The sequence below is a fragment of the Sebastes umbrosus genome, chromosome 7 (assembly GCF_015220745.1).
Source record: "Sebastes umbrosus isolate fSebUmb1 chromosome 7, fSebUmb1.pri, whole genome shotgun sequence".
In the NCBI taxonomy this organism is placed as follows: Eukaryota; Metazoa; Chordata; class Actinopteri; order Perciformes; family Sebastidae; genus Sebastes; species Sebastes umbrosus.
This window is the reverse complement of record NC_051275.1, coordinates 26,502,476-26,530,346: the sequence shown is the minus strand read 5'-3', so window position 1 is coordinate 26,530,346 and position 27,871 is coordinate 26,502,476. Positions and strand designations below refer to the sequence as shown.

Below are 27,871 nucleotides of genomic sequence, written 5' to 3'. Positions count from 1 at the left end.
TTACTACTGTGCAACGAGGCCAAACAATCTGCCATCAACAGTTTCCCATATGCAGTCCACTGCCAGTCTCTCCTCACTGTTATGTTAACATTTCAGAGCTCCCTCTCTTGGGATTCCACCAAAAACGCTTGTATTTGAGATGATGTGTGCAACCTACAGACATCTGCGATTACATCGCCCAGAGTAAATGAAGCTCCTTACTCTGAACTCTAATGAGTTATTTATTTAGTTGAAGGGGCTACCGAGAGATGATCTGGAGATGGAGATCGGCCCCATTCCAGCCTTTTCTTTCTTTTTTCTACTCCTCGGGGAGAGAGAAAATGGCAGTGTGGCACCAGGGAAGGCAGGGCAGTGTATCAAATCTTTTCACGCAAGCTTCCAGGCAGGCATGGGCCAGACATGGAACAGCATGTAAGCACAGGGCTCATGTTCAAAAGAGTGGGATTTCTCAATATTTGTATCATTTGTCTGTGCTGAATTACAGTTTGAAAGAGGCCTAATCAAGAAACAGAAAGATGTTTTTCATGATATTGGTAAAACTGTGACGAACTGTAATGATGCCAAAGCTTCTTTTGTTCCAAGAAAGAAAGTTTAGAAAAGAGTTGTGATGGTTTGTCCAATTTTACAAGATACTACCCAACATCAGAATTCAAAGAATTTGTCCATTGAAAATAGCTCACACACAGAGTGCAGACAGCAGCCCACTCGTGTGTGCGGTGATAATTAGCAAGGGGAAGTATTAAATTAAAGCAAGGCAGTCATTTTATGAGGCAAGCATTTATGAAGGTAATAGCATCCCTATAAATTAACGACCTCCCAATGCCTCCTGATGTGTTGCCACTCATCAGGTCCAGAGCGAACCACTGATACGTCCACGATGTGACCTCATCTGTTCAGTCTTGGTATTCTTGCCCGCGGGGGTTGGTGTGCTGAGATGAGAGCTTGGGAGAGTGGATGTTTGTGGAAGGACATGTGGTGTCGAGACGAAATGCATGTTGTCATTACATATAATATGTTCTGGTATGCATTTAATCAAAAGAAAGAGAGTGCATTTGGGTCAGTGTCTGGTGTGTGTCTGTGCTTTAGGCATCTACACTGTGTGTCCATGTAATCACTTTTAACAACACCACAAATTGCTGTGAATTTCTCTGTTCTCAGGGTGTATGCACGGATTTCCCGGAGCACTTATCTTGTGTCAATTCAGCTGGACACACCCTGCCTCTAGTCCACACTGGGCATGGGGATCAAGGTGCTCACTTTATATTTTAAATCAATCTTGGTTGCCAGGTGGGGGAGTCATCCCTACATGAACAACATGAGGCTGAAATAAAGCCTCTGAAAATGACTGCTCCTGTGGAAAAAGGCAGGGCGAGCGAGAGCAGGAGGAAAGCAGTGCCATTTAGAAAGCCTAAATCATCCCCTGAACTATAAATCCACTGACCGCTCATCATTCAGCAGCATTTTAAAAAGCCCTTAAAGAAAAACACGGAGTGAAATGAATATGCTGTCACCTCTCATTTGGGTCTGGCCCGCTGGCTCAATAAGAAAAGTGTTGTTCCCTGGAAGGCTGCGAGCCCGGGCTGAGCTCTCAGGTTTAGGGTTTACCCCTGTCCCGCATTCTCAAGGCTTTTGAGGCCCGCGTCTCTCTTTCCTCCCCCACGTCCCCCCAGACATGTCTGACAGGCTGAACTCGATGTGGGCTGCTCACCAGACTACAAAAATCATTCATCTGTGCCTTCAGACGGTCAAATCTGGATCTAATAAAGGGAGCTTGCCTATTGATCCTATTCATAGGGAAAGCTGCTGCCGGCTGTCACCACTGGAGGGCTCTCTGGCTCAAGCTAGGAGCGGCTCATGGAGGACTTTGGTACCCTTTTGTTCAGAATGGGAGACATTATGAACAAGCAGTGATGATTCACTTTTTTTGTGCAGATCAGCTCAGGTGATTCATTATTAAAAAAAGCCTTAAAGGTCATAAGGAAACTTTTTTTTCTTCTTTAAATGTGTTTGTATCAAACATTAAGATACCGGTACCTGTGACTTATCCAAAGACAACAAACTGTATACAAATATCTGCAAGATAAGATGCTTGTTTCCTATTCTGAGCTGCCTTGTGGGGTTATTGAGGCCAAAGACAACAACAGCAGCCTCCCTTTTCACCTGTGGCACAAACAAACATGTGAAACAGGAAACACATGCTGCCGTGCTCTGACACAGTGCCAGCCAGATGAGGGCAGGACATTGTTTTCTTTCAAACACTCAAGCGAAACAGAATGAAAGCACAAGCCGCAAAACAACACGAGAAACGTCCTCACGCGGGCGGACAAGGATAGGGAGGCATCTGAGAATGAAAGAGGAGAGGGACGGCGAGAAGGAGAGTGAGTCACAGTCACTTTTAGGGTTGTGTTTATGTGTGGGTGAGGGCACTACCCCAAACGCCTAGGCAAAACCACAGCATTCCACGCCGGGTCTTAAAGAGACAGAGCGACGCTGTCATCACGGGTATTTGGGGAGTAAAGTGTTAACATATGGCGAGGGCTATTTGAGACGGCTGGTGAGACGCACAGAAGCCAGTAGGTGGCCATGCCAGCTCTCTCATCGCATTCTGACAGAAGACCTCAACATGTCAGGTTTTAGAAAAAGTAGGTTCAGGGATTTTTGTTTCAATTTGGCAAAGTCATATAATGTACAAAAACATCAGAATTTCACATCAGGTATCAAAGCCAAGGAGACATTTAGTTTTGGCTTGTGTCATGCTAAAAATGATAGTTGTACTGTACCTGCATTGCAGAGATCCAGTGATAGAGGGCAGAGTTGAGCTGTGAAAAGAGTGTGATAGCAGCAGAGTGTCATGGCAGGCTTGTGCTTGAAACTTTTCTCAATATCTTACACACCTTTAAGCAGAACAATGCTGAAAAGTTGCTCCATTAACTTCAAATTTCAGCATCATTATCTTGTATAACTTCACAACTTACACAAAATAATATGTTTCCTATGAAATCAGCTGATGTGGATCTCTAAGATTCTTGTATCAATACCTTATGGTATATAGTTTTAGTTACAATTCTCTACAATTTGACAAAAATCTGTACATACAAGTGACAAGTGTACAAAACCAAAGTTGGATTTACAGTCTGGACGTTAAACAGAAAATTGTACGACTGTTTCTGAGAATTTTACGATATACAGTATTGTGTGTGTGCACTTTTGTTTTTGGGATGTTCCGTACATCACAAACACGAACTGTATAATGTAAGGCTTGGTAAGGCGCTGTACTGAAAGCATCTCCCATCCATAGACATGAGCAGAGTGGGTGAGCGGTCTGAATGATGACAGGCCCAGATTGCACGTAGAGGCAGAAAAAACAGCTCGCTGCTAGGAAGAGAGAGAAAGAAGACGAGAAAATGAGAGAATTGTGTAGGTGTGAGGAGGGAGGTGAGAGCATGGCGGTGGTGGTGTGTTGACAATCGGGTGGTTAGAGAGAGAGAGAGGCTGAGGCTATAGGGTACGGGAGAAAAAGAAAGTGTGCTAGTAAGAGGGTGTTTCACAGAGAGGGCTTCTGAGAAGGAAAGAGAGGATGCAGAGAAGGAAATGAAATGGAGGTTAGGGGGCAAAAAGAGAAACAGCCTGTTTCCTCCCTGAAAATCCATGGCACAATATGGACTTAACATCCTTAAACCATCAACTGAGCTCTAAAAATAACCTCCGTTTCTGCACAGTAAGAGGTGGGAGTATAGGAGCAAGGGTGAGCGAGGTGGGGGTGAGTGGGGCCGGCTGGCGGTTGAAAATGGGAATCGGTGCATGAGCCTGGGAGTGAAAAGTTGGAGAGAAACAAAGGAACGCCACCCTGCCAGACAGTGGTGATGAGAGATGGGCCAGAGATTGCGTGGCTGCTTGTGCATGTGTGAGAGAGAGAGAGACAAAGAGATAGAGAGTGGGAGTAAGAGATTGAAAGTGGAGGAAAGAGAACCCCAACCTAGACCCCAGGGTCTGAGTTATCTCAGTATTCACTAAACACTCTCTTTTGGTAATACCATCTGTCTAATCTCTAACATTGAATCAAATTTGATGAGGGCTCAGCATGACAGGGCTGTGAGTTATAGGCAGTTTGCTGCAGTTACTGTTATATTGGAGATTCAGATTTCTCTTACAAAGCACATGATGAGCTGCTCCCAGGCAACAACAGAGATCAGCGGATGCTACGAGGACCAGTGCTGCTCCTTTAGCTCCATATACCGTCTCTGGTGTGATCTTCCACCTGCTTTTTAAAGTGCATGGAACCATATCTTTTACAAGTTGGTCTCAACACTTTGACATGGCAGTGCAGGCTATGACTTCACCTGATGCAGATTTATCTACGGTGATGGCCTTCATCCTCCCTACTGGCTGAGCTGAAGCTGCATGACTGTATTGGAACAGCCTCCCTCTTTTAACCCAGAGAGACTGATTTAGTGAAGGATAAAGTTATTGGGCTAAAATACTCTCTGCCTTTTTCTCCAAATTCATGTGCAATGCAGACATCCCTCACCTTGTGCTAGAAATTTTTCCCAACTGTACCCACAATGCACTAGAAGGTGAAAAATGCTGATGCTTTGTTGCCAGTTTGCCTTGGAGCCAACCTTACAATCAAAAGATCATGAGATGGCTGCAGAGAACCTTGGGGAAGCGCTGCACCCGACCATTGCAATTTCTCCACACACTCTATCTTCTGAACTGGTAGCTATGATTTGTCCTAAACCTACTGATGGCAAATTCCTGGCTCTGCTCACAATGGAGACAAAAGAGCCAAAGAATTCTCATCTAGCCTTAAAAAAAATGCCCTATGATTGCCTCCTCTGTGCCAGGTCGTTCATTACAACCTGAGTGTCTACACCTGCTTCTGCTGTGCTAACTCTATCGGGCTTTGACTGGTTCTCCACAATGGACCTTCAGCATGGCTATTTTCAAGTTGAGCTTGAGTTCGTGAAAAAACAGTACTTACAAAAAAGTCGTGAAGTTTTCAACCCTTCCTCTAAGTCAGTGCTGCATCAAGTTGTTGTCCCTCATGCCTTAAAAAACACTGCTCTACAGCTGATGCATAGTTCAATAGCTGGTCATCTGTCTGCAGATAAAGTCCTGAAACATGTTCAATACTGGCCAATCATGTCACAGGACATCAAGATGTGGTGCAAGCAATGTACTTCATGTGCAATACAGAATCCCACACATCACCAGAGAGCTCCAATCTCCCATCTTCATCTACTCCAGGTTCTCCTGCTGACTATGTTGCACAGTTGACCCAGAAACTTTGGTCAGCCTTCAGTTCTGCTGCATGGAACAGAGACTGTGCCCCAAAGCAGCAGAAACAACATGACCAATGTGTCAGGCACACTCCTTATGTTTCTGGATCCCACTACATATAAACAAAAACTTGCTCCTCACTGGAAAAGGCCTCTTTGAAATATTTGAGTTTTTCTTTACAATGGTGTCAGACATAACAATGCTCCTGTGCCAGATCATGGAAATAAGACATCTGATTGTGACGCATCTTTGCAGCCTCAACTTTTTGGACTCATTGTTTGATTTCTCACCCCTCTACCCCCAAGTGATGGTTAGCCCACACTGTCTCCTCTACCACTATGTTCTGAAGAGAGACTGTTGCTTTGTTTTTATAACTTGACTTGTTTCGTCTTATGTGAAACAAGGAAGATCCTTTTGTGAGAGAGGCAGGACATTTAGCCTATGGTTTATAAGTGAAGTTAATTCATATTTTTTTTTATTTAATGTGGTAAAAATATATTTACTATGTTTACACAATTATTGTGTATATATAAGTGTAAATTTACCCAAAAAAAGCCTAATTTCTTTGTATTTATGAAAGAAATGGATCTATATCTGTCAACAATTTCTTCCTCACGAAACAAAAAAGCAATGAAAACAATGAATGAATTCAATATCTTTAAAGTTATTAAGTGAAATTATTGTCATACTCTCGCACGGTCTTTTTTTATTTTTATTTATTTATTTTTTTTATGTTGGTTTTGTTTAATTTCTGTTGTCCTTTTATGTTTGGCACAGCTCTTTGTTTATGTTTTCGCTATGCTTCTTCTGTATGTAAATGTTTTTAATGTTTTCTGCTGTTATTATGGATACTGTCATTTTGAAATAAAAAAAAAAAATAAAAATAAAAATAAAATAAAACTTCCTGAAATGCAAAAAAAAAAAGTTTTTACACTCGCTATAGGATAAATTTTGCCTGTATCAAAATAAAAGAGTTGATGTGCTAAATGTGTGATGGAAACACCTGTGCTGAATGAACTCACGTGACTTATCAGCTGTTTCCTCTGTCTGCATCTTCTCAGGTATTCCTCCCATAAGGTGTGAATGCTTAGTCTTCATCTCCGGACAGCATGAAACAAGGCCAGTACTAGCTGACATGAAAGAACAATTACAACTTGCCTAATTGAAACAAATTCCTGAAGACGTTTCTCCATTTTTCTCTCGTACATGGTTAGCTCATGGGGTTAACTGCATGGCTAAATCGACTTGTTTTGTTTCCGGTTTGCTAGCTCTACTTCTTTACTACTCTTACTTACTCTACTTTATTGGCATAGCTTATAGCGCCACCTCCTGACCAAACTACTCTGTAGCTAGTGATGGGAATTCGGAGAAAGTAAATTCTTTGTTTTGTTTTGTTTTTTTGTCTGTAAAAAGACAAAACAAAGAATTTACTTTCTCCGCCGCCTCAGGTCTTTTGGGGCAAGTAAACAAATTCTTCATTTGTTTTTTTACTTCTGTTATTATGAGTGTTCTACAGTATTGTTATACTACATGGTACAAGAGTTTGTTCACTACTTTAAAGTCAAAACTCCTCCACCAAATGAAAATCTGCTCAAAGATTGTAGGTCAACCCCTTGAGAAATTCTGTGAATCAGCTTATATCATAATAACATATTAAGGCTGGCTAACACCATCGTCTCTCACCCCAACCATGTTTTGAACAGTGAATATGAATTGTTACCATCAAATCGGAGATACAGGGTTTCACGATTTAATAAGGTTAGACTGAAGCACTCTTTTGTACACTAGTCAATCCTAAAACTAAATACAGAGCCTAATCCCAGATCAAATGTACGTTGAAGGGCCTTGAATATCGTCTTCTGTGATCGTAATGTTTAAATGTACGTATCCTTGTTTCTTGTCTTTGGCCTTTTTGTGATGTTGCAAATGGAGCTTCTGAAACAAATTTCAGACCTGTCTGACAATAAAGTATTATCGTATTATCGTTATAGTTTAACACTTCTGCCTTTTATCATTCAGCCAAATTTAGCGCTGTTTTGACCTATGATTAGTATGTGTGCACATATATCACTTAAATTATTCAATATAATTATACTAAACCTTATAATTTCCAGAATACCATAATTTGACATGCTGCTTCGTTTCCGCGCATCACACTCCTCTCTCTTTCTCTCCTCCTCTTCCTCCTGCTCTGTACCTGTAGACCATCAGCGCGCCGCCCCTCCCTGCTTGATGGTATGATCCTTGTGTTGTCGCACGGACGTCAATAGCACAACATTCAGTCACAGTCAGTGCATGGAGTGCACGTGGCGCGGAGAAGATCATATCATTCTGCCTTGAATTAATAAAAAAAAAACGAGCCGGCTCTTTGAGCAGGCTCGTTCGTGACCGACACATCACTAGCTCTAGCCGAGTTTATTAGCTCCAAACCAGTTGATGGAAATGTACCTACTTCACATTTCTTTTTTTTTTCTTTAAAAGATACTGGTTACATTAAATAAGAAGTTACCAACAAGTGTGTACTAAATCCTAGTCATGCAATCTAATCAAAGTGCCACTGAGTGGAAATCCTGATACTCATGCATGCCAGTCTTGTAGATAAGATAAATTATCCTGTCTGGCAAGAAACATTTCCACGGTCATGTGCACATGATTGTTTCAAGATGATTGAGACAGCAGTGTATCTCTGTTAGATTAATTTAGACAGAATCTGCTTAGAAAAATATAGATCTGGGTCAAATAAATCAGTCTTGAAGCATTTGTTTCATAATTGGAGCTCCACATTGGCTTGGGCCTATCACCAGTACAGTACACTAGTTTATTACAGGAAAATATATATTTTTTCCAGTAGTTTTATTCAAACTTGTTGCAACTCACCTGTCTCCTGGGTGGGTTTAAAAAACAAAGTGTAAAAAGGTATTTTCAAATATTTTATGGCCCAGGTCAGGGAGGTGGTGTAATAGAAGTATTTAAGACCAGACACAAGACACAAGACAGACTCTGTTGAAGGCCAGCCACTGACAAGCAGCTCCTTCTTCCCTCTCATCACCCCGATAAGCCCTCCTCTGCTGCCTGAGCCACACACCTCATCACAGGCTGGATGAACTGAACAAAGCCGACAGGTCTACCAGCGCGCTGATGTTGTTATCAGTGTGAACACAACAGGGATGTAGTGGAGCTAATGATACCTCTCTCTCACAACAAGTGACCAGGGAAATACTGACATAGCCTACTACAAAGGGCTCAACCAGGTCCTTAATTACTTCTCACATAAGATGACGAACTGTAATTATCCCAGGTTGTGTGTGTGTGAGAGGTGTATGTCACTTAAAGGAGGGAAAAAAAGAACATCATCGATAACTCTCCAGAAGGAATAGCCACAGTATTATATTCATTTTATCTGTATTCACTTTTCTCATTGATGATTGCATTTAAATTTGATGACTCTGCAAGAAAACTGGGCACAAGTTAGCTGTAATGCCTGTTGCAGATTCTATGAATGTTAATGAGAATGCCAGTTGACTGAGGTAAGTCATCATAATTATGTCCAGGCTAAGTAGTTGTCACTCACATCCCTAGTTGGCCCACTCAAGTCAAAAATCTGGCCCCTCATCATCAGTTTCTAGTTTTCTTGCTGCTATCAACACTTTTTTCTGACATGCTCTCTCTCTGTCCCCCTGTCTTTCTCTCTCCCCATCTGTCTCACTGATTGCTCTCCCTCTACTTGCCTCCGAGGCCTGCCTCTCCTCTCCTCTCCTCTCCTCTCTCACTCCAGCCTTCTCTCACTTCTCTAATGAGAGCGTGTGTTACACAGGCATTCAGAAAGCCTCCTCTGCTAATTACATGACAAGCATCTCGTTCTGGAACACTAATGAAGAGGAATAGCGAGCGGTAGACGCCACTGGAGTGGTGGTGTGTGTGTGTGTGTGTGTGTGTGTGTGTGTGGTGGGGAGGGGGTCAAGCTGGCCACTGGGTGGGGTGTTTGTGTGTGTGTTTGGGGTGGGGGGGAGTATTATGGCGCCAGTCCAGCAGCTTATCAACCGGGGCATGTTGGACTCAGCATCTCGTTCTCTCCCTCCCTCCTCGTCCTGCTTTTTCCTTTCATCTTACTACACTCATCTCTTTTTTTTCTCGTAAAAGATCAGTGTAAGGGCGTTGTTTTTTCCAAGCGTCGTTAGCTTTGCACTTATTAAAGATGGTATGAGGTTTTGAAAAGGACACTTGTTCTTACAGTCTTTGAAGTATGATGTAAAATACATGCAAATCCACGATCTGTCACCGCTCGCTGTCCTGTGTGCTGTGCTGGCTTTTTTGCATGAAATGTGCAATGTTAGTTTCAATAGTCGTGTTCATGCCGTTAATTAAACACAACACTGACTGACAAAAGATGCAGTATATGCACACGCGTATACCCTACAGATAAACCCACACACAAGAGGAGACAGGAAAGAAAAGGGAGAGAGAGCGACCTAGGCAGAAATCCAGCGACTCAGCATGTGGTTTGGAGGAACTCGTTCTGTCAAGAGGCGCTCTCGGAACAGAAGATCGCTGTCCCGTACCATCCCTCGTGAAACGCTTGAGAAACACAAACCATCTGGAGGCTATAGTGCACACTCTCGACCCATCGAATATTGAGGATGTTTGTCTGATTTACAAGGCCTATTTAGAACTGTTTGGACAACTTGGTTGAGGGATTGGTGCTTTAATTAAAGATAATATCAAAAGCTAATATTGCCCCCAAGACCTTTGCCTCACAGTCAACAGTGCAACAAAGTCACGGTTCTGTGGGTGAGGGTGAGAGTCTTCTAAATGAATCTAGTCAGGTTTGACACAAAGGCCTCTCCATGTTCTTTATTTCACTGAGGTTACTACCCCATATTCCCCCTCTTTCTCTCTGCCGATGCCAATAGCAACGCAGGCTTTTTCAGGCCCAAGCCCACCGCGGTGATGGCATATTGATACTGTCATAAAATATTACATCCTCACTTTATTCATTAGAGCTGGGCTTTAATCTAAAAATATCACGGGCAGGGAATAAAACAGAGTTTTCAGCGGCACATAGATTAGGCCTGTGCTTCTCTCACTGAGCGCCACAGCTCGGAAACACTGAGGCCCGAAATAGACGTTCTTCTCATAAAGGGCTCCTTCTTTGTAGTCGGCATACAGCAACAACATCTGCAGGGCAGTTTCTATGGGGGGAACAGATTCGGGCAGGCTATCAAAGAGAGAGGCGATCTCCTGTGAGAAGCAGTGGGCGGAGGACTTCCATATTCTCTCTCCCTCGTTCTTTCTTTTTTTACTCTCTCTTGCTCTTTCCCTCTATCTCTTGCTTCCAAAAATCTGTAGCAATCAGGACGATGCTAATAAAAGACCATTAATATCACCTGTCAGCGCTATCTTTGGAAGATCCAAAACGAGAAAATGAGACAAAAGGAGTTACAGTCTGGAGCTGCTCACCAAGAAGCAGGAAACCAGCGGAGGACAGACAGCCGTATGGTTTGGTGTGCTGATTTAAATAAAGCATTCGGATGACAGAAATCAATCAATGTCCAAAAGACAACACGAGGGCAACAGGACAGTCCCATTTATTATTACTGTACTGATGTTTCATCTACAAAACATTTGGTTTGTGGAATTTATGTCTCAAAGCATATTTGCTTGTTTTTGTCAGACAAGCTTTAAATTATTTATCTTTTTTTGGTGTTTTCTTAGAGATGTTCTAGTAACCCTGATTGGGGTTTGAATTCAGCAGTGTATGGTGGAATTGTCACTCCTAAACAGATGGTAAAGATAAGTAATATGACCCCTATCTGACTCCAGATATCTTTCAAGATAAAGAATGAACCTGTCACGAAACCTTTTTGTCACCTTTCAGAGTTTAAGTTATATGGTTTTAAACTCCTGGTGGCTTTAGGTGAGGAATGTGGCATTGAACACTGTCAACTATGACAAAAGGAAAGAAAGATTTCAGATATTCAGGTAGAGCTGGACCCATATATGTTTGATAAAGAGCTGATGTAGATACAAGAACACTATTAGACTTTACAGAGCGAGTGATGGTGAGGGCCATAAACCCCTGCAGGTCTTATGACTAACGGCTTTTACTGGCGGCGATGGCAAGGCGTTCACTATCTGTTTAATGCAAAACATGAGCGCAAGCCAGCGCATAGTTGGAGGCTCTGATCGGAAAAAGGTGGTACCATAATGGGGAGGTGAAAGGCAATGGGGCAACGTGATGATAGTGGCTTCATGCGGAGCAGAAGTGTATCGAGGGCCTCGCCTTTGAACTGGCGAGCCGGCTAATTGAAACAGCATTGCCGGGGCATCGACTGAAGATCTGGATCGCATTCATCCCCCCCTGCTTTTATTCAATTTGGTCCCATCACAGGGGCGCGTCCCGTGCTTTTCTCTCCACATGGCAATAAGTCATACCCTCGCCTTTTGCCCTCGACGTGTTGCCCATCTGTGTCCCCCGGGGGCCCGGGGCGCTGAGGCCCACAGAGCGCAGAGGGATTCAGACGAGGTCTTGAGAAAATGCAGGCTGCCTGCCACTGAGCCCCTTATGGTACTTCTTCACGCCTCTCACCTTGGACTTGACCCCTTCCCCCCTCCTCAGCTCTTCACTCACACACACACACACACATACACACACACCGCCTTACCCCAAGACTTTTAAGATTTACTGTTAAGAGCAGTGGCTGTCAGGAGGATTGAACCGTGCACTTTCTAATTCAAACAAATGCTGCACTGGGGTCACGGAATTATCATGGAGTCACAAGGTGTTTCAGATGACTCGCAAGTGTTGAGTGTTAAGCTGATAGAGAGAGAGAGTGAGAGAGAGACTCTATACTGTTAGGTAGCAGTGCAGCGGAAAGCTTGCGACCTTGCAGCGTGGAAATAAATAAACAAATAAAGCGACAAATAAGCAAATAGATAAACCTTCACACTCTTACCTGGTTATCACCAGCCTCTATCAGAGCAGCTGGATGTAGATCTGGCGTTGTACTATAGGGGGAACTTCTCATTTCGCAGAAGAGTGGTCAACGTTCCTGTCATGGCTTTAATCAGTGTCCCACATGCGTCGGCTGATGGTTGGGCTTAGGAGGTACTAGGTGGAGGATGATGTGATAGTCAGTGATGTACAGTAAATAAATATTCAAGAAGCAGATGTTTCTCAGGTGCATTCTGGCAAGACCTGAAACAAATTGATTCGACGGCGACACTTCTTCTTTTAGTCTTGTTTGATGCCACATTTCAGAGGTTCACCATGCAGGGATAACATGCCAGGAGATGTTTAGCAGCAAATTTCAAATATTAAGGATTGATTGAACATGTCCAAAATGGCACATTTAAAGCAACCCATGTGACACACATACTGTACATGCACAGATGTTTTTTTTTTTCTTTCCAGATGACAACATCACAGGAAGATCAGCTATTGTCATTATCATCACACCCCCTCTCTCTGTGTGATAGTTTCCTGCCTCTTTCCTGCTATTTTTCCCAGTACGACTTTTGGCTTATAGAAAAAGGAAAAACAAACAAGCAAATAAACAAACTTTATTCAAATTTAGCTCAAATTAAAACATTTTTTTTATTGAAACTTAACCAAAACAACAACAGAATATAAATCTGGGTTAGAGGTTTGGGTCTGGGAATGACGAGTATAAAATGACACATCAGTTGTTGCCTTTTCATTGTTTAACTGAAACAAAGAAACTTCCCTAGCTGAATTGATATTGAATAAATATACTTCCCCCACAGGATTGTTTTTGGAATATCACAGTAAAGTGGATGTTAAACTGGAAAAGTTTAGTCACACTGAACCCATTATTGACCACCACAGGCTCTCTACAAGTTTAAACACCTGTACTGGCTGCATGTGTGAACCAGAACTGCATGTGAAGTCGAAGCCTGCACACAGAGGAGAAGAGAATTTGGAGAGGATCACCGTGTGATTGAGGGAGGGACTAAAAGTGTGCATAATATTCCTTCCTCTGTGGGACTCGCAGTGAGCAGGTAGAGCATCTGTGCAGTCCACAGCTCAGCTGTCACACTCAGCTGCCCACTTTACAGGAAACTTCTCGCACCGCAGTCGGTAAGTGCAAAGTTTTATTGTATCGAAATTAACTGCAAGTCAACTGATAGGATGAGAAGATGAGAGATATTATCGGCGCTCTTTTGATGCATCAGAGGTGAAAGTGTTGGCTTTAAAGTTTTCTGCTTCTCCCGTCAGGAATTCTCCTAAATGTGTGCAGCCAGCGCGCTTTTTTTTGTTTTAATTGAGATGCGCTGTTTCATCTCTGCTTATTTGTGCGACCTTTTGCAGCAGAAAAAGCAAAGTTGCATGCATATGTTTATCTCTTTTTAAAATGAACTTTACTCCAGTGTTTTTCAATTTATTGTGGGCTTGAAGCTGCATTAAAATAGATCACTCAAAATATACAATGTATAAGTAGGATCTATTTATACACCAAAATTAATAATTGGGGTTATATGAATGCTTTTATTTAGCATTGATGTCTTGTTTTTTTCCCAGCAAATCAATGACATTTAAGCCTAAAGGTGGTGCAAGCATTTGAATGAAAGAACTGATTTGCACATTATTCACTTTGTGTATGGGTGCTTCTTTTTCCTGAAACAAGAGCATGTGAATGTTTTTTTGAGCTGATGAACATCTGCAAGCATTGAGCAGTGGCACATCTTCCTTCAGTATGTCAGCAGCTGCCACAAACTAGATATGCCAAATTGCTTAACATATGAATGTGAGGAGGTTGGGACCTGCCACTGCCCATATCCACCATTCCTCCTCCTCTAATGTAACCCTTCAGCTCAGTTTCCAGTCTCTTTTGTTGATGCTGCTTCAAGTAAACCATGTGAAGTGATAAGCAAAGTGTGTAGGAGGGGAGGAAGGAGAGGAAGGGGAAGGAGAAAGAGGAGGAGAAAGAGGAGGAGGAAGAGGTGAGGCAGATGAGATGAGGAGGCAGATTTTTTTTTGCACAAGGAGAAGGGGAGTGATACGGTGAAGGAGAAGAGATGGAAATGTTAGGTTGACAAGCCTCTGGATGGATGGATTTGATTCGGTGGAAATCCTTTTTTCCACATAAAAATCAGCAGTGTTTGATTTAAAAGAAATATATCAACACCCCTAAGCCCTATAACCTAAATCCGATAAAGATTGACGTGTTTTTAAAAAGCCCCAAACCACAGTTCTCGCCCTTATAAACTGTGGAGCTGATGTTGCAGGTTATTGAAACACAGTTCAAATGTCTCACTCTCCCTCCTCTTTCTCTTTTTGACCCTCTCCCCTCCTTCTCTCACACACCTACACACACACACACACACACATAGTATATACCACACACACACTTGCACACAAAGTGTAAACAGCTTGTGATAGATAGGTCGCTCCACCGTGCCCCGTCTGTTTGCAGCGTTGATCCCTTCAGCAGGCCCTGCTTCTCCTGTCCGCAGCGTCCGTGATGAGTTACTACATGGATCCAGTTTCTTCCTACCCGGCCCTTCACCCCTGTGACCGTCTGGGCGTAATGGTAAGACCTCCCTCGTAAATTACCCCCGTGTTAAGGCTGCCTCAGCTACCTGCCACACAGCCGTCCAGGAGTGTGAGGGAATGAACATGTGTGTGTGTGTGTGTGTGTGTGTGTGTGTGTGTTAGCTGCAGTGCAGGAATGTGTGCAGGAGCATATGAGCAGTATGTGTGTGTTAGCAACTCTGGATTCCATCACCTCACAGGAACACTCTATCTTAACCTTTTTCCTGTTGAGCTTAGTCCACCACAGTTGCAGTGTATCTGTACATGCTGTTCCGTATGATTTCGTCAAAAGTTAGGAAACAGAGCTGTTGAACAAGAACATTTTCTACATGGCTGTGAAATTGCCCTTATGAACTCATCTGTGTTTGCACAACCACCGTGCGCCAAGATGCACTTCTCCTTAGCAAGTCATGTTGTAAATATTGAGACCTACAGGCCTCCAACCTTGCCACTAACCAATCAAATTGGAGTCAGACCATCCCCACTGAATAACACTTTTCTCAGCTAAGCTACCCGGCACACTGCTCCGCAGCAGTCTGTTTGCAAGAACACCAAGGCTCTTAACGCTTTCCAAATGAGAGAGCTGAATACAGAGTCAGAGACAGTGGGAACATTGGGATTCCTGTCAGATGAGCATTTGAAGGGTGAAGGCCAAGGAGCGGCAAAATAAATGCCTCCATTTGTATGCAGAGCGCCGGCACATTAGGATAAGAGACTGAGGTTATATGCAAATGGCAACCCCACCCTGGCCTGATAGAACACATAGAAGGATACAGCTCCCCGGCTCCTAATTGGCTCAGGTGGTGGGGCTGTCCTTTGAAATTGAGACTACTGTATACCAGGGCAGACTTGGTCAAAAGGTGAACCCGGATCACCTCGGTAGCTCTATTCTCTTGAATTTACATGAATTATCAGCAAACAGCAGCAGGGCTTGATGTGTTTTATTTTCTCTGTTTAGTCATTGCCGGTGTTTTATATGTATGCTTCACAAAGACTGTGTGCAGAGAAAAAAAAACAGGGCTTTCAAGCAGCCAAGCAGCAATTAAAGAGAAAGGGACAGAAGCCACTTCACTGCATACAGTAGGTGATCTTTGCTTAGAGGAATTATACACAGTGTGAGGCTTCCTTATTGTAGTACATGTACTGTAATATAAGCAACATATTTTTAGCACACCACTCTTCCTAACGCATGCTTTGGTTTGGAATGGCATGCAGTCAACCTTCTGATTTAGTTCTCTTCTTAAAATGGCTCTAATGATGAATAATAACATCATGCATAGTGCATATATTTCACACTCAGAAGTTGAACACACCAATGAAATGGCAGAGGGTAAATACAGTGCACTATGTGGTGAATAGGGAGTGATTTCAGACACAGCTTTGGACCGATGATTGCAGAAAAAGCGCAGGTGTCTCTAATAACATTAACGACAGCTCAGTTCCATAAAGATTCGAAGCCATTCGGTGAGCCAACACACACACACACACACACACACACACGTACACATCAGAGCGCTGGAACAGCAGCCTGTCATCATTGTTATTGATTACACCTGTGCTTTTCCTCTCAAACACACAGGTGCATTTAATTACACCTGTCTGTTAAATGTACACACTGCAATTCCTCCTTACTAGGGGGCAGGTAAACTAAACACATGTCACAATGAATGAATGAATGAATGAATGAATAAGTGCAGGAAATGACTATTCCTGTAACATTGCATGAGAACAGTGAGTCACAAATGTCACAATGAAAAAAATTCTTCCATATATATGTCGTTTTGACACGATGTACTGTAGGTTTTATGTTCCCATATTGCAAAACTGGTTTGCAACATATGTACTTTTCGTTCAGTTCACAAATATCTGTCTGTTTTACATTCCCATTCTAATCATTGTATTTGTGTGCAAAATTGCTCATAGCCGTAGTGGTGTTGACACCGTGCTGGATGTCTGTCTTTTGCTTTTTTCGCTGTATCACTATAGGGTTAGAAACGAACAAACAACAACAAAAAAAGAAGAAAAAGCAAGCCAGTAAAATAAAATAAATTACACTGTTTAGTCAAGATGGGGCGGATAAAGGTTGAATTTTAATGTCAGTATGACTCTGATATCAAACTGATTTATATTGTAAACGTTAAGATGTTTATTTGTGGACTGGAGATACATATGAAAATGGACAATACAGAAAATGTATACAGCACAGTATTTATATTTAATTACTAAGTTAAATTGAAAGGCATACAAGGCTCCTTCAAGGTTGTCGTTAGCCTGTTCTTTTTCCAAATTCAACCTCTGCATTGAAAGTTATTCTACACTTGAACTGATCACACAGTATTATGGTGTCGATGTTATCTCCACTGTTATCTATGTCAGTCTCTCTGTCTAATCCATAAATCATCCATGTGGCTCCCTCCATGCCTATCTAACTTTCCCCCCTATTGCCGACTGGACTGATAGGAGAAGGCAACGTCCCACGCAAACCTCTAAAGAACCTCGTAAACTGGCCTCCCTGATCCTCTGGTCATGTTTGCCATCCATAAAGCTGGCCGGCTACTGATAAATGCTGCAGTGCTTAAACGGGGGCCGCTTATCAGATCGGCAGTCACTCCGTCAGCCAGTCTGTCAGTTACACATATGTCTAACATCCCTCTTATTTGAAGCTAACTGAAGGATTGCTTTGAGTGTCTTTTTGCATGCAACAACATTAAATTATTAAGTCTTGCTCTTTAGACTTTATATCAATATTCAAAATTGCATTATAAAAACAGCATTTATAACCCTTATTTAAGTTAAAAAGAGCACATTTCATCTAGTTAGACACACTCTTGTGAGAAAAATGTCCATACCCCGCTCACATCACTTTCAAACAGAAGCGTCCAACGATATCTATTGAGTTTCTTGTTTGTTGTCAAGTGAAGGCTTTGATATGCTAAAAATGGCCAAGTGGCTATCTTCCTCCCTACTATCTCTTGTATCCACACAGAATTTCATATCTCTCCTGGCTCCCCTGTCAAGTGCTGACTTTAGACTTCCCTTTTAGTGCGACCTCTTACGTGAACATTTCTGATGATAAGCAGGATAAATCAACATGGCAAAAGATAAACTGAATGAGTCAAATTTAGCAACGAGGGCTATCTGTGCGGGAAAACAATGAAAAAAATAAATGAAAAATGCTTTCAAACTCCAAGGTTACGCTGTCGGCCAAAGCAACAGTTTGATCAGTTGTTTTCAGCTTAATCTTTCAATACATCCCCCACGAACGTAAATACATGTTTTTCATTGTTTAACTGATAAAACTCTGGCTAAACTTATTTGCTACATGAAAACACACACTGATCTGTTTTCAGAACAGTAAAACACTGGTGGGATGCACTGCCCCTCCGATGGTTCAAGTACGATTGATGTGCTTGGAGTTTAGGTTCAACTTTATTAGTTTAATTCTAGCTGGTTCACTTATTTAAATAATTTATTCTATAGCTTGAATTCCATACAGAACTCAAATGTTTTATTTTATGCTAGTTGAGCTGGATCCTCGTCATAACCAAAGTCATATTTAAGAAAACCCCATCAGCTATTGTCAGAAGCATTAGCCAAGTGATTTGTATAATGTTTATAAAATAGCAAATATTCATGGCACAAGAGTTTCCTTTGTTTGAGTTCAGGTGGTTAAAATATACAAAATTGTATTACTTACTTTCACATCTATGAGGTGTGGAATATTGCTCTTCAACAGCACGTTAAAGCAGATAAAAACAAGCATACGGAAGTAAATCAACTGTACAATAATATACAGTATGCATCAGATCATTATGGATAAACCATACTGTGTGTTGTTTGTCTCCAGAGGCATAGTGGCGGGGTGGCAGTTGGCCCTCAGACCCACCTCCCAGGTGTGGTTCACCCTCAGCAGCAGTACTACCCGTCACAGCCCCTTTACATCCAGGATATACCCCTGCAGGAGGTGCCCAACGGACGCGACGTGTGCCCTACAGGTAAGAAATGGACACAGACAGTCTGACCTCGAATATGGTATGAGGTACTGGAACAAGAGGCAAAACGCATATTCAGTCATAGTTAATTCTTATTTGTAAAGATTTATAAGTGTTAAACTATTAAGAAATAAAAGGACACACGTTACCTTCTTTTTTTATTCATACTGTACATGCTTCATTATGTAATGATCAAATAGTTCATTGTGAATAAACAACTTAGAGCAAACACAAGATTTTGTGTTAACTGGAATGCTAAATGGGCAATCATTCACACTCTTAGCATTCATGTTGACGCACACATTTAAACTTCCTCATTTAGTTTTTTAGAACAGACACACACACAAACACACATGGTCTTGTCTTGGCCTGTTGTTCTGCGTCTGCTGCACGAGGGATGTTGGTGATGCTGACCCTGAGGGCAATGCCTTTACCAGATACCCCCCCACACCCGCCCCCCCCCCCCTCTCTCTCTCCTATTTTCTTCTTTGGACAACCAAATGCCGTGCATTTTTCTTCTTTCAATCCTCTCTTTCTATTTTTCTTTCATTTTTTTTTTCATATGAGTTTTATTTTAAACTGGAACATTCCTTCCAGTGCATTTGCCTGCGTTTGACTCTGGCCTCTTCTCGCCCTCAAAAGTGATTGATGCCGGCGGACTGGGACGCACGCCACGGGAGTAGGGCAGGGGTGCTGGGGGGCACAGGCTTTCTTCCGTCACCTCCCTGAGCTGGATGCAGGGGGCAAGACAGGGGGCAAAAGGGCGGCCATCTTTTTCCCAAGCCTCTGGTTTGGTCTCTGGAGATGTGGAGGGGGCCTGAGTGTGCACATGTGTGTGTGTGTGTGTGTGTGTATGAGAGGGAGTCAGGATTTGATGGGATTTGCTGATGTTTGTTGCCAGAGACACACTCCTTTGGAGCCCTCACTTCATTGCTCCCAGCGCTAAACCGTTGACATAAACATTGCTGAGTGGAAAAAAATGACCGAGCGTTGACCTTTTTTTTTTCTCATCCGTCTCCTAAATCCTACACTATGCAGACCACAGGTCTAAGAGCATTCTAGCCACCTGGAGATGTTGTTAGAGTCATTTAGGTCTTGTTGGTGGGGTCATATAGAGCTGCTGAGGTTTTTGTGCTACCAGTATACGGCGTTATGAGTCTGTGCTAACCTTAACAGCAGCCAAATAACCTCTGACACAGTCTCCACACCCTGCAGCCGTTGCTTTGACTCATCTCTGTCAAACTGAAAACACGGCTTCCCCTTCAATATATTGCACTTGCAAATTCCAGAACACTCATTCAATTTGTATATAATTAGAAACTAGTCAGCTTCTTTCCTGCTGTGTAAGTGATTTGGCACCTCGGAGATTTCTACTTCAAAGTCACATGTGCATACCATTCATGTTTTTTTAACCACTGAGGGTGTGCCCGTTTTTAATCATGATCATTTGCTCCTTAACAGTGAGCAAGTGTTTTATGTAACCAATCAGGATACATCTGAGTCAGTCAACTGAAGATTTGCTGGAATATAATCACTTCTAGAAGGGCTACACCACTTATAAGGAACCTCTTTAAGTGTATGCTGTTTGATATTAAGGTGTGTAAAAAGTAAAACTGTCATCAGCAACAATACATTCATGGAAACAAATAAATACAAACTCATCTTTTGATATTCCTTAAACCTGCAATAACTGATTTTTTTTTGGCCACTTGGAGCCAGCGTAAACACAATGTGAACGTAACATTGACATATCATCACCTTTTAAGCTGACACTGCAAACTTGTTTGCAAACAGCTGCTTATGTACACATGGAGTAGTTATCATTCATGTGGAGCCGTGTTGTAGGCCACATGGTGAATGTAAGGCCAGTATTCACTCTCTTTTAGCTCTGTTTTTGGTCTCCACCAACTCCCGAGGGAAATATCCAGCTCTTTAACTGCTAAATCCTCCACTATGTTCACAAGCTAGTTGCTAACTGTGTATGTCTGTATTCTCTTTAGGTTCATCACTACGAGCACCCCCTTTCACATTGCCATATTGTTCTTTGATATATTGATTACACCCGCTTTAAGTCAGACTGAAATTTAAATTATAACACGATAAATCAGCCATTTCAAATATTTTACTGGCACAATAGTTTCAAGGTGATCAAGATAAGATAAAGATATAACCAGTTACTTTTTAAAGCACCATACATAAGTCCTTAGTTAACAACATTCCTAACTTTCTCACAAACTAAATCCACTGTCTGGGATAAGGGGTTGATATATTTTATTTAACGTTTAAAGTGGGTAAGTTACATATAGGATTTTACAGCTCAAGTGACTTCTTGGAGAATGGATTGGGTGTTGTTAAAATGAAATGTGCTAGTGTGAGAAAGAGAGAGTAGAGAGCAGATGTGAGGCGGGGATGTTGGATGTTAAAGGACCATCGCATGTTTGGCCCAGAGCCCAATGTCACACACACTGCTTCCTGACAACAGCCATGCCATGGTGGTGTTTACACTGACCCAGCTCTACTCTTCACTATCCAACACTCACACCACAGGGCCTGTTGTAAACTCCCGTTGTGGAAATTCACTATGTGTGTGTGTGTGTGTGGGTGTGTGGGAAAAATTGAGTGAGTGTGTATTTCTGTGTGATCTCACTGAAATCCAGGCACAGATATCACACATGCATACACACTCCACCAACATCCTGCAGTGATGCACACTCCACATATTCATTCATTAAATTCACACCCTGCACTCTGGTGTGTATTGTATTACAGCATCCTCCCATTCAGTAGAGCAGGCGCACACACAGACACACACACACACATACAGTACATACACGCACACACACACACTCCCAGGCACTCATGAGTTCACTGTACATTTAAACATGCCCTCCCATTTAGTACACGCAGAACACAGCTGTGATCTGGCACTCAGGGACCATTGGCCTGTGTTTTATTTGATGTGATTTGACAGCTGGACAGTTGGAAGAGGAGGGGAACGGGGTGGAAAGCAAAGGAGTGGGCGGAATACAGTTTGAGGAGAGAAGACGGATAAGAGAGAGGGATAAGTCTCAGGACTGAGACTGGGGTTGGTGGGAGGAGAGGAGACGTGGGGAGGGGAGGAGGATCTGGGATGTGGAGCCTTGAGGGGAGGGGGACGAGGGGCTTCGCCTCTGATGAGGGGCACGTCCTCACGGGCGCAGGCCCATTTTTTATTTCTAAAAGTAAACAGGCAGCCTGCGGAGGTCTGGGGGGTTATGGGAAAGGAGGAAACAGTGATGCTAATCAGGCCGGCGCACACTTCCCCCTCCAACAATAAAACAAAACAAGAGTGGAAACACGGAAAAGCGACAGACAACTGTGGAGGAATGGGCTACACCGCTGCCATGGTCCTAGAGTTGAACTGCATGGTGTGATGACAGTTGTGAGGCAAAGAGGTGTTAGTCAATAAACAGAGGAAAGAGGTAATCCGTTACTACTACACTGTACGTTTGTAGATGTTGGAGTATTTTTAGAAATCTGAAATATTTGAGTTTCCACATTAGACTTCTGAGAAGTGGTTGCATTGTGCATTGAAATCGGCAATTACAGTAGAGTCACTCTGGAATTTCCACCCCATAACTCAAAGTACTGCTTTGCTGAACTATAAATAAACCATCTCAAAGAAAGATTTCTTGTGGATATTCTTTCTCTTTTGATGAGACATTTATTGGAGTATTTATCCAAATGAAAACTCTTGACCTTAAAGACCTTGACACACCAAGCCGACGGTCGGCCGCCAGCTAATGTTGGGCCGTCGGTGAGCGTCTGTCGGCCTAGTCTTTGAGGTGTGTCCCACACTGTTTACTCTAATCTGCCCTTGTTGGTGGCTTTTTGACCAATTCAGAATGTTGAATCGTCGGCGGAGCCCGTCGGTTAGAGAAATTCCTCTGATTGGCTGTTCAGCTGAATCTCATCGGATCATTCCAGTACACAAGTATTTTCACAACGACATGGCCATCTGGAATGAAGCTAAGTGGTGAGACAAAGTGGTGTTGATATGGTCGGCAAACGCCACTTTATTTCATGTACGTATCATAACAATGGCTTGTAAATCCGCGGTCCTCTACCGCCGCCGGCTGGTAGGGAGAGTTATTTTCTCTCACGCAGGCACAGATCGTACGTGCTATTTGGCCGTTGACTGTAGTCTTTGCGATGTGTTCAAGTGCAACTTTTTGATCAAGACACAGACGGTGTTTGGCGACATAACAGTCGGCCTTCGTCGCCGCTAGTTCTTTAATGTCGGTTTGATGTTTAGGCCTTTTGAGATGTCCCACACTAAAAGCTTACTGGCATTGCTGCTTGAAGAAAAACACCTTACTTTCCTTTTAACATTTTTAAAGATTTTTAAAGATGCTTTCAGCCAAATACCCGACTGTTGAACTTCCCTTTCCCAGAGTTCTAGGACTTTTATTTCTAGGAAGTGTTAGTGTCGTAAGTTCCTCTTGATAGTGCGGTGACTAAACCACTTTAGTTGGAGAACATGCACTTCTGAGACATGCAATCACTGACGGGTGATGATGCAACAGATGCCAGCTCATCAGGAAAGGTGGCGCTTTAATGAATCCTAAGAGAGACCTCCCATTGTGTTAATGTTTTCTATTGTGTGCTTAGCAATATTCACACACTGTTAACTACAATGAGTGTACACCGGTAATGGTAAGAATGAATACCTCTTACTGTGTCTTGTAATGTGCGTTCATAGTTGAGTCAAGTCCATCCTATTGTTGGTAAAGATCAATTCTTCCCTATCATCACTCAATATAAAGAACATTAATTCAACAATTAACAAAATACAACAAGCAGCAGCCGTATTACCACAGCCAGATCATTATCGTTTCAGAATGTACCGTTCTTTTGAGCGTCGCTGCTTTCTATAATGTACAGTCTTCATTTGTTCAGTGAGAAATGAATTAAAACCGCAGACTGATGTATTTTCCCCTCAGCTTCAGGGACTAGTGGAGCTTTATCTGAGAGCGCGGCGGTAACAGAGAGGAGGGAGGGCAAGACGAGAAGAGGGAGGTCTGGGAGGCAGAGAGACTCGGAGGGGGGTGGGGATAATTGAATTATCTGCACAATGGAGTGATGGGGGGCACGTGGTGCCGCTAATGGAGGAAGAGATGTCCTTTTTAGCGAAGCTAATTGTTCAGAAAAGAGCTGAGCCTTTGTTCAGGGAGGCCCTGCTACTTTCCCAGTGCACTTACATGCACACAGTTTAGGATGGCGCGCACACACATACACACACACACACACACGCACTCACTGACACACACACACACACAGATGCTCTCAGCAGAGACTTTGGAATGTGAGAAGAGAAAGATGTACACTACTACAGTACACATACATGAGCACGCACACACACACAGACAGGGATACACCACTCCTGTCCCAGCTAACCCTCTGATCTCCGCAGGAGTGCATCCAGCCTGTGGCACCTTCAGACAGCGTCCACCACAGATAGAGCTGAGACTAGAGCTGCTAGACAGAGGCCACAAGGACCCCACTGTTTTACTGTCTGCTGTCTCTCTCTCTCTCTCTCTCTGAGTGTGTCTGTGTGTGTGTCCATCACCCATGTGAGGGTGTGCTGTAAATGAGTGACTGATTGATTACATGCTAAATGCCGCCTATTCACACAACATACCAAACGTGTGAAGCCATTATCCATTGTCTGGGATGTTTTACACTTCGCCTCAGCTACGTCATCATTTCAGATTTTTATGTTTGTGAATGTGAAAGGAAGCACGGCGTTGAAATCTAAATACTCTTGTGACTTGCTGCGAGGGCGCCCGACATCAAAGACAAATATCACTTGACAGCTGTACGGATTGCTCTGAATCGAATAACCTTTCAGTTAACTCGGTGAAAAGTAGCAGGTGCAACGGTTACATCTAGGGATCATAGACAGGCAGACAACACAGATGTGCCAGCGAGACGCAGACAGCGAGCAGGAGAGAGCAGCGAGGAGAGGGAGAAAGCTGCTTCAGCTAGGGGTGCGATGCTGCAACACAAAATGAGTAACTGTCAAAACCATGGCAACAGCATGTGCCAGGTGAAGAAAATGAGACATTGAAACCAAAACTTGTTTGATCTGGGACATGTGTCCTCAAGTGTACTGGTAGACACTGGCTGATTGTTTTATGAGTGTAAGACAATTAACAATCCCTTTGTCTAAATAGGAAATGACGCAGTTTGTTTCAACAATAGTTGTTTTTTTTGGGTTCGTAATGTGCAAAACTTTGACACAGGCAATTCCTACAAGTTGATATCGAGATCTCCATGAAGATAAACTAAATGTTTAGAATTCCATTTTTTTTTTTTTTTTATGGAAATCATTTTCCTCATGTCAGTGTCCTGTTCGTGAAAATGTGTTTGTCTGCAAGGTCGTTGTACAGCAGGCTGTCCAAGGGCAATAGAAATGGTCATTGCTCTGAGAGGCAGATCAGTCACACACTGTTCTGAGCCACAAGAACAGAAATGTATTCAGATGTTTCCTGGCAACAAGAGTTTAAAGCGACAATGCTTTGTCAGCAAACTGCATGTTTAATTTCACTTCAATAGTTCGGTTTTTATCATATCGGTTCTACACATTCTGAAAATGAAAAAAATGCAATTTAAAAGCTTTGTTATAATACTGAAAAAAAAGAAGAAGTAGTGAAGACTGGCAGAAGAAAACCCAAACTGAAATGGGCTCCAGTGACGCCAGCCTAGATATTAGTCAGCAACACCATTAAACCCCTAATGGCCGCCCTCAGGCGCAAAAGGACCCAGGCTGTCCTTTTAAGAACAGATACGAGGGAGTTCATTAACAGAAAACAAAGAGGTCCAGTCAGCGAGAGAGTGACTGACTGTTGAGATGAAGGGAGAGGTACTGTTCCATTCTTCTCCTCCATCACCCCCTCTACTCTGCCCCTTATATGAGGCAGCTCCTCTCACCATAGAACCCAGCAGCACTCTTCCCAGACGAGGCTCCTATCAGGCCAATGAAACCTGATCCGGGGCTGCTAATGGAGCCGGTGAAGTACCACCGGTTGAAAAATCCATGTGTGATCAATATCCCTGGCTCCCCAGCCTCCATACATACATACATACGTACAGTACATGCAGAAGTATCACATTGAGGTTGCAGGTTGTGCCATGACTCACTCTTAACAAGATATGGTTGGATATATGGAAAAAAACAGGGCTGATGCTTTAAAGAAAACCATTTCCGTAGTTTCTTTAATGGACAAAAGACTGTACTGAGCTCAATTTGCTTGCATTTGTTTAGAAGCAGCAGGTTCCAGAGGTACTTGTGCGAGAATTACTATTATAATCTGTTATTACATTTTTCTGTTGCCATGGGAGGTGTTCCCGAATGGCAGTGGTTTGCTCAGAGTGGAGCCTTACTGTGGCTAAAAAGCCCAATCTTACTCTCGTCTTTGTTCTTTTCCAGTGGCAGAACACATTCTTGATTCGATTTCCAGTAAGGCATGGTCATTGTCCCTGATTATTGTAGATAAGAAAGCACAAAAGTAAAAAAAAAACTCAGAATTAGAACAGTTTGCCCTGTTCAAACTGAATTTTCATCGATGGTCTTGGTGACCCAGTTTGATTGATTTAAATATCCGCACCACTAACCTATTTTTTAAACCGTGCACTGTTCACAAACACTTGTAAACATAACATTTGCAAAGATGCACTTTGTCTAATACCTGTGGCAGCTGTGTAAAGAAAAAAGGTTGTTTTTTATTGATCAGTACAAGGTGAACAGGAAATACTCTGAGGTGTTTATGAGGGTGAGTTACAAGTTATGAGGAAGGCCGGACCTGCAGAATATAGGACACAGACGAGCCGGACCCTCCTTTTAGATCCTTTTAAGTTAACGGTTCTCCACACGTACAGCTAAACTGTGTGTATGTATCTATTTTAAGATCTAAAACCATCTCCAAAGACATCTTACTGTTCCCTAAAATGTTTCTATAAGGGCTCAAATATGGCAACCATATTGTACTCCATGCTGTTTTGCCCCCTATAGTATATGCCTGTAACATTCCAGTATAATTCATTCATGGTGTTACTTACGATACGATACGATACGATACGATACAACTTTATTGTCAGTTTGCACTGAAATTCATTTTGCATCCATAGGCAGCTCAGTTTGAGAAAAAAGTACACATACAATAGACATACTTTTACCATAGACAGACGGACAAGTAAGACAAAAAACAAAACACATCACAATTAGTCATACATAACCCATTAAAAAATTCTCTAAATCGCCTCTTGGAGGGCAGAAGTTGATATTATAATTTACCATGTTTAAAATTTGATTGTTTATTTTTTTTGGCATGGATGATGGAGTTGTTGAATGAACTGTGTTTGCTGTCATATGTTGGAAGTAATGTGGATAAACATCATTACAGTTCATTCTCAGCAGAGAATGAGTGTTTCTCATAGTATTGTAATTGGCATTTTAATTGAATTGTGAATCAACCGGCACGAGCCAGACTCTCCTTTTAGCTTCTTTTTAGTTAACGGTTCCCCACACGTACAGCTAAACTGTGTGTATGTAGCTCTTTTAAGATCTAAAACCATCTCCAAAGACATCTTACTGTTCCCTAAAATGTTTCTATAAGGGCTCAAATATGGCAACCATATTGTTTTTGCGCCCCTATAGTATATGCCTGTAACATTCCAGTATAATTCATTCATGGTGTTACTTATAATAATTTACCATGTTTAAAATTTGTTTTATTTTTGGCATGTACGATGGTATGATGGAGTTGCTGAATGAACTGTTTGCTGTCATATTTGGGAAGTAACGTGGTTAAACATTATTAAAGTTAATTCTCAGCAGAGAATGAGTGTTTCTCATACCCTGTAAAACGCCAGCAATTTACGGGAACATGTAGACTCCTGCTAACTGCGTCTGTCTGATGACGTGAAGGGGTCTTGGAACTAAGTAGGTTCCCACAGACACACGGGGGAGGTGGTAGTAGTAGTGTGTGTGTGTGCGTGTGTGTGC

At 42.5% G+C, this 27,871-nt stretch overlaps 1 protein-coding gene across 4 annotated transcripts in view; it reads left to right on the top strand.

The window, feature by feature from the left end:
• Positions 1 to 13,239: 13,239 nt before the first annotated feature.
• The window catches only part of ets1 (v-ets avian erythroblastosis virus E26 oncogene homolog 1), a 38,148-nt gene continuing 23,516 nt past the window's right edge, over positions 13,240 to 27,871 (top strand). For 2 of the 4 annotated variants that reach the window (XM_037775165.1, XM_037775164.1), the window contains exons 1-2: positions 15,722 to 15,913; positions 18,681 to 18,828. In XM_037775165.1, the coding sequence (XP_037631093.1) occupies positions 15,737 to 15,913; positions 18,681 to 18,828 (325 nt within the window). In that variant the 5' untranslated portion in view covers positions 15,722 to 15,736. Of the gene's footprint in view, positions 13,379 to 14,631; positions 14,832 to 15,721; positions 15,914 to 18,680; positions 18,829 to 27,871 lie in introns of those variants that run through there. The other 2 variants (XM_037775167.1, XM_037775166.1) reach the window with 2 other exon arrangements.